The 6,944-nt window shown below is 52.7% G+C and overlaps 1 protein-coding gene across 1 annotated transcript in view; it reads right to left on the bottom strand.

Annotated features, from left to right (window-relative positions):
* Positions 1-4,143, bottom strand: part of EPHB6 (EPH receptor B6) — an 8,038-nt gene extending 3,895 nt beyond the window's left edge. Inside the window, exons 1-7 of the mRNA XM_011941345.1 lie at positions 3,941-4,143; positions 3,573-3,637; positions 2,528-3,302; positions 1,644-1,799; positions 955-1,311; positions 666-790; positions 282-444 (exon numbers count right to left, since the gene is read on the bottom strand). Coding sequence (XP_011796735.1) covers positions 282-444; positions 666-790; positions 955-1,311; positions 1,644-1,799; positions 2,528-3,302; positions 3,573-3,637; positions 3,941-4,040 — 1,741 coding nt within the window. The 5' untranslated portion in view covers positions 4,041-4,143. The remainder of the gene's footprint in view (positions 1-281; positions 445-665; positions 791-954; positions 1,312-1,643; positions 1,800-2,527; positions 3,303-3,572; positions 3,638-3,940) is intronic.
* Positions 4,144-6,944: the final 2,801 nt, after the last annotated feature.

Raw genomic sequence — 6,944 nt, 5'->3', positions numbered from 1 at the left:
CCCACAGCCCTCCCACATCCACACACAGGCACACACAACACACACACACACACGCCCACAGCCCTCCCACATCCACACATAGCATGCATACATACCCCTACAACTCCCCACCTCCCCGAGTAGCCCCTAGGTCAGCTGCTGAGCAAAAGGCACTCTCCTTTCCCACAGAACTTCTGGTTGGAAAGCACTGGGCCACGGTTCAAGGCCGGACAGTCCCTGGGCCTCTCCTCACTACCCACTTGGGCCTTCACCTGCCCATCTGGCTCCCCACCCCCGCTCACCTTGAGGAAGCGTCTGGAAATAGACTTTGCCCCCGTAGGGGCCGTGGCCGGCAGCAGTCCGGGCCCGCACCTGGAAACCATAGATGTGGCCAGGGCTCAGCTGTGTCACGGTGGCAGTGTTGGTCTCGCTGGTCAGGGTGAAGGAGTGGGATTCGTCTTCTGCCTGGGGGTAACAGCCACTCACTCCCTGCCTGGCCCCCTCTTGCCCCCGCTTCTGCCCCTAAGGCCCCCAGACACCCTCCCTGGTTGACAGGGCTCTCAGACACATGCCCAGTGCTGAAGGCTTCTGGGCACCTCTCCTTGCCCATTCAGCCTCTGGCCCCCACCGTGGGGACTGTGAGCTCCTGCAGGCCCTGCTGTGGGCCCCCCACTCCTCCTGCGCACCTGGTCATAGTAGCGGAGCTGATAGTCCAGGATGTTCCCATTGGTCTGGTCGGGCTGCGGCCAGGACACTGTGATGCTGTTGGATGCCCGGCTCACCTGGTGTACCACAGGGACTGCAGAGGGCACTAGAGCGCAAAAGGAAAATTATTAGGGGAATAGGAGTCACCGGGAGCAGGGTCAGCCTTGAGGGGAGGGTGGCAGGGGTGGACCAGGCTGGAGATCAGGAGTAGGGAAGGGGGCTCAAAGGAGCAGAGGCAGGGGATCCCAAAGGCCAAGGAAAAGGGCTCACCTTCATAGCTGGTGCTGACATTGATAGCTGCAGCCTGAGGAGGGTCAGGGCTGAGCTCAGACACCCCATTGACAGCCTGCACCTCTAAGATGTAGGGTACATGTGCTCGGAGGCCCCCCACTAACACTCGACTCTCAGTCAGGCCTCTCTGGCGAGGGTCAAAGTGGACCTCATCCCTGCAGCGGCGACAAGTGCCCCCACCACCGCTGGCAGGCTCCTGGCGGCCTTCACACTCCTTGCACACGACGTTGAAGAGCAGGTCCCCTCGACCCCCTAGCTCCCGAGGCAGGCGCCAGTGTAGCATGAGTGCTGAGCCTTGCACCTCAAACCAAAGCTCCTGGGGAGCCGATGGAGGACCTGGGGGGCCGGAAGATGTGGCAGTCCAAGGGCCAAGAGGGCAGGAGTCATGGGGGTGATTAAGGAAGGAAGGAGCCAGGGCAGGGTGGGTGGCCCAGAGGGGAGGAGACAGAAGAGCATGGGGTGGTGGTAGCCCAGAAAGGCAGGATGTGGGCCCAGGGGAGGACAGGTCAGGGAGAGAAAAGGGTGGGGACAGGGAGGGGAGGAAGCCAAGAAAACAGGGGAAAGACAAGTCACTCCAAATGCAAAGATCCCCCAGTGTTGCCTACTCCCCCAACTTCTGGCCCCTCTCCCAGTCTCTTTCCCATTGCAGGGCTGGGTGGGGAACTCACCAGTGCAGGGGGCCTCTGGTGGGTCGGAACTGGCCCGGTAGAAGCCCTCCAGGCAGGGGCAAACGGGAGCTGCTGGACTGGGAGCGTGGCTGCGGGCAGGGCATGGTGAGCAGGGAACATTCCCAGCAGAAGCCTTATAGAGCCCCCGTGGGCAGGCTGAGGAGGCAGAGAGGAGAGTGGGGGCGTCACACTCGCTCTGTCCACCCACCCTGAGCTCCCAACACACAGCAGGCAGTTATCCTCGCAGCCTTCTCTTCCCCGGAGCTGGTTCTCCTTTTCTTCCAAGACTGAACCCCACCCTGTCTTCCCTCAGGCAGAGATTTCCTCTGCCATTTGCTGGGACAGAATTGCATTTCCATGGATGGAGAAAGTGAGGTGCCGTGGGGGCTACAGACAGGCCCAGTGCCAGATGTGGGTGTTCCCGGCTTATTGCATAAGCTCCCTCTACGGAGGCCTGCTGCTGCAGTCATTCTCCCTAGCTGCCATCCACTGCCTTCCTCTACCTGCATCCCTGTCACCTGGCCCTGCGAGGCAGGGACCCTCCCAACAGAAAGGCGAATGGGAACCAAAGAACTCCATTCCATAGTAACCCTGGAGCTGGAGCTAAACTCCTTTTGGTCTCCATCACTTCTCAGGCCTGGAGACTTAGGAGAAGGCAATTGCCATGAAAGGCTCCAGAAGATTCCAGAAATTTCAGATGAGTGGGTGACAGCAAGGCTGAGTGCTTTAAGAAATAAAATTAGGGAAAATAGGGGTCCTTCCCTAAGATGGCTTATTCCTGACCTTTTGCAGATGAAATGAATTTTGGGGTGTTCAGAAGAGGAGCCCAAAGGCTGCGGGTGGGTGGGAGGTGTCAGGCAAGTGCAAGAGGAGTAGGGTCTCACCTTGGCAGGCCTTGTCTCCTCGGGCTGGTTGGTGTCCAGGCTGGCACAGGCAGCCCCCGACAGCTACCATCCACTTGCCCTCCCCGTTGCAGTGCAGCCTCGGGGGGCTGCCTCCTGCCTGGCCCCCTACTCCATCCTCCTCTGGCTCTGCATGAGCCACACAGGTGCCCACAGCTGCCACCAGGGAGGCCCCCCCAGCCCCACTGGCTTGCGTCTCTGGAAAGGAGGCAAAGGATCGGAGCACAGCAGGGCAGGTATAGGAGAAGAGCCTGACAGCTACCAGGGCCAGGCAGGCCCCCGTGTCCTGGAAGGCCACGTAGAAGCCACGTTGGGTGAGAGGCCCAAAGCTCCGCTCTTTGACGTTCAGCTGCAGTCCAGCCCGCTGCCCAGCCCCGTGGGGTCCCACAGCCCACGCTGCAGAGGAAGAAGAGGAGGAGGAGGAGGAGGGAAAGCTCTCGTCTGCTGCAATGGTGTCCACCTTGGTCCAGCGTTTGAGGTGCCAGGAGGAAACGCTGTCGGGGCTGTCGGGCTCCTCAGCCTGGCGGTAGTAAAGGGTGAAGGTCTCCCGGCAGGTGCCGCCGCTCACGCCCAGGCTGGAGCACGCCCGCACAGAGAAGTGGAGTCGAATGTGTGCCCTCTGGGCCCCGCGCCGCTCCACAAAGTGTGTCTGCAACCAATTGTCCTGCCCGGTGCCTGGAGGGGCCCCTGCCACATGACATGCCTCAAAGGTCCGAGTCAGTCGTCGCTGGTCGTCCAGAACACTCACCTCATCCCACTGCAGGAAGGGGTAGGAGAAGCTTTAGGGGCTCCCGACTTAAGTAAGGCTAGGTAGAGGGTATAGGGAAGGGGACATATCTATTCCACTGGGACTTAAAATTAATGACAAGCAAAGCAGACAGGGGATATCTTGAAATCTTGGTGCTCTAGAGAGAGGGATCCTTTTCCCATAATCCTCACCCAGGGTTTCCTTCATGAATTCCACTCTTCAGGGAACAGGGAGGGGCAGGGACAAGGGATTCAGGTTCAGAATGAGAGTGGCACTCACCCCCCCTGGTGGGTAGGTGAGCCAGCCAATCTCAGATGTCTCTCCGGTGGTGTCCAGCAATACCTCTGCCCAGAAATAAGAGGGGCACACAGTGGCCAAGCCTCCAGCCAGCACTGCCAGCCTGAACTCTATTCCCATCGGGAACAAAAGAATGCCCCGCCCGGGCCCGTGTCTTTGCCAGCAGGATCACAGCTGTCCGTCAGGGTCCTTTCTCTGACAAATCTGATGTGGGTCTTCATCATCCTCACCATGCCTTTCCATTGATTGATGTCTTCACTCTTATCTACCTTTTCTGAATCTTTCCCACTTCCCCCTTGCACTGGGTCTCTATGGCAGGTGGGGTTTCTCCTGTCTCCCCTCCCTCTTACCTTCCAGAGCCAGAACTGAAGACACCAGGAGCAGCACCCATAGGCTACAAACCATGCCCGCCACTCTGTTCACTAACTGAGCAGCCCCTTCAGTAGCCATGGGGCATCTTCAGGGCGTCCACCATCGCCCCAGCCACCACCCTGCTCCTGGGTGGGGCTGCAGCTTTGGCAAGACTCTCAGCGTGTACAGCTAAGCTTGTTCCTGAGGAGACACACAAGACCAGAAGAGGCAGATGGGAAGAAAGTGTTTCTTCATATACAGCCCAGGCTCCAAAAGTTGTGTCTCCTCCTACAGCTCTCAAATCGCCCCAGCACCCACCATGGGCCAGAAGCCAGGTTGCGTACTGCCTCTCCAGAGCCTGTGCAAACTTGGCCATCTTGGAGTGCTCATGCCCACTCCCTGTGTGACCCTGTCTCTGTGTTCATTTCTCACAGCTCTCCCTCCTAGAAGTGGAGCAGAGGGTGTTTCTGGGTCAATCTTACCTTTTTTTTTTTTTTTTCTTCCTGTAAGGGGTTATTCCAGTTCTTTCTCTTCATTTATTCTCCTCCCTTCCTCCAACAGCCACCCTGTATTGGAAGTTAGAGGATTTTCATTAAAGGCAGCTGGTTAAGAAGCTGCTCCATCCTATGGACACGTGAATTGAATCCTCACAACACTGCCCCGCCCCCGATGGACCTGGATGCTCTAGAAATTTCAGAGGGGCAGTGAAGCAGTGAAGCGGCAGGGACACAGGAAGATGGCTGTGGGGTATGATGGGAGGGAAGGGACCAGAATAAATGCAGGAAGAACACAGGCATGAAGATTCACTCTGATAAATGAGACAGTGCAGGGAGGGCAGAGCTAAGGAGGTCTGGCATACACTCTGCGAACAAAGATCCTCGTGCCCCAAGGGGTGCATGTTTTCCTAGAGCTTACAGAAGAATAACCCTGGGCTTTAACATACGAAAAGATGCTTCTTGTTTGCTCACATTTAAAGGAAATCATGTTAACACCACAGCAACAGGCCATTTGTTACAGAAGGAATATTTGTGCCCCCACCCCCATTCATATGTTGAAATCCTAACTCCCAAGGTGATTGGTATTAGGAGGTGGGGCCTTTGGGAGGTAATTAGGTCGTGAGGGTGGAGCCCTCACTAATCATGACACTAGTGCCCGGATGGGATGAAAGAGACCCCAAAGGGCTTTCTCACCCTTTCTCTGCCATTCGAGGACACAACAAGGAAGAGCGCAGTCTGAAACCTAGAAGAGACGCTTCGCCAGGAACTGATCATGCTGGCACCCTGATCTTGGACTTCCCAGCATCCAGACTGTGAGAAAGATATTTCTATTGTGTATAAGCTACTTGGTCTATTGCACTTTGTTATGGCAGCCACAGTTGCCTAAGACACCATTTTTACCATGTTGGAGAAGGTGCGGGAAATAGGTTCTCTTGTACATACTCTGCTTGAGTCCAAATTGGAATATTCTCTTGGGAGGACAATTGGGTAGTATCTTGCTAGCAGCTACACTGTAAGAATGTGTCCTTCAGGTACTGAACACGTGTGTGGGTTTGCGCAGATGTTTGAACAAAGACAGTAATTGTAAATTGTTTATAAGAGAAAAGGCTGTAAACTAACTGTCCATCAATTGGAAGATGGTTAAAAATTATGGTACATCCTTAGAAAGAAATGTGGGCAACTGTTTATGCACTGATATGAAAATTGTTTCCAAGTGAAAGTGGGACGGTGGAGAACAGTGCAAAGTAAGCTCTCCTTTGTTAAGAAGGATATATACACATACATATGTATGGAAGGATATCTATGGAAGAGCATCCAAAACCTGTGAAAAAGGCAAAGGAAGTGGACTGAGACCCAGTGTGAGAGAGGCTTACTTTCATTGTATTCTCTTTAATTGCATCCGTTTAAATTTTTGCATTCTTAAACTCTTGCATGTGTATTATTATTTCAACTAAATCATTAATTAAAATTTTATTTAAAACTATAGGATAATAACTGTTTAGTAAAGTTAATCAAAATAGTGCTCATACCCTCATAATGCCTTCTCAGAACTGTGTTGTAAGCTACCTCTTATATAAAACCCTCCCGTGCCTTCAGAAGGCACACCACTAAGCTCACGAGCAAATTGAACGGAAGGAATAGCTACCTCCAGTGTCACAGTGAAGACAAACAGGCTTGGCACCTCCTTTGCTTGTTGATCTAGAGATTGGGGGTTCTCTATCTCTCCTCGTGTCTGAGTATCAGAAGTCTGTGAATTGGGTGGACTAGAGCACTATAATCCCTTTATTTCGGTGAAGAAAAAAAAGAGACATGTTGCCCAGATTGCTCAAAAGACATAGAACTGAGAGGAAAAAATTAAAAAAGTCAATTAGAAGAGAAGTTGTGATTTGTTTTTCCTGGATATATATGGCCTTGGGATTGTTGAAAACTATCATAAAACTAAAATCAAACTATGAAACTTTAATTGTGACAAATACGAAAATCGTAATTTGATTCCTACTAATTTTTTTCTGGTACTGTGGGCTGTGCTCTCCATGAAGTTATCATGGAGAGACACCATTTCTACATACGTGTGGGCTGATGTAGAGTAGGCACCTGCCAACTAGCCCCTGAAACTCACCTTTTATCCATCTTTAACCCTATTTGTGAAATAGAGAGTTCAATTCACAGCCTATGGAGACAAGGAGCATTTCCATATGGCAAACTGCTCTTAAGTAATGTTCTTTGCAAAAATGTCTGAAATGCTACTAGGGTCCTTCACAGATGAAATAAATGCTTTGGAGAGGAACGGGGAGATCATGAAGTAAAAAGTATGCATAGCTATTAAATTCTGTAGCCTTGGCACCAACACCAATGGCTGTTTAATAAATATCCTAAAGTAATTTATGTTGTAAGTGCATCCCTCCAAAGGCTCAATGGCTTAATTTGGAGATGTGCTTGACACACTGAAGCAAACCAGAGTCACGGAGTCCTAAGAAATACTGTTAACAGGGAAAGAAAACGCCAG

The sequence above is a fragment of the Colobus angolensis genome, unplaced genomic scaffold, assembly GCF_000951035.1.
Source record: "Colobus angolensis palliatus isolate OR3802 unplaced genomic scaffold, Cang.pa_1.0 Scaffold2, whole genome shotgun sequence".
In the NCBI taxonomy this organism is placed as follows: domain Eukaryota; kingdom Metazoa; phylum Chordata; class Mammalia; order Primates; family Cercopithecidae; genus Colobus; species Colobus angolensis.
The sequence above is the reverse complement of the archived record's forward strand: the minus strand, read 5'-3'. Positions and strand labels throughout refer to the sequence as shown.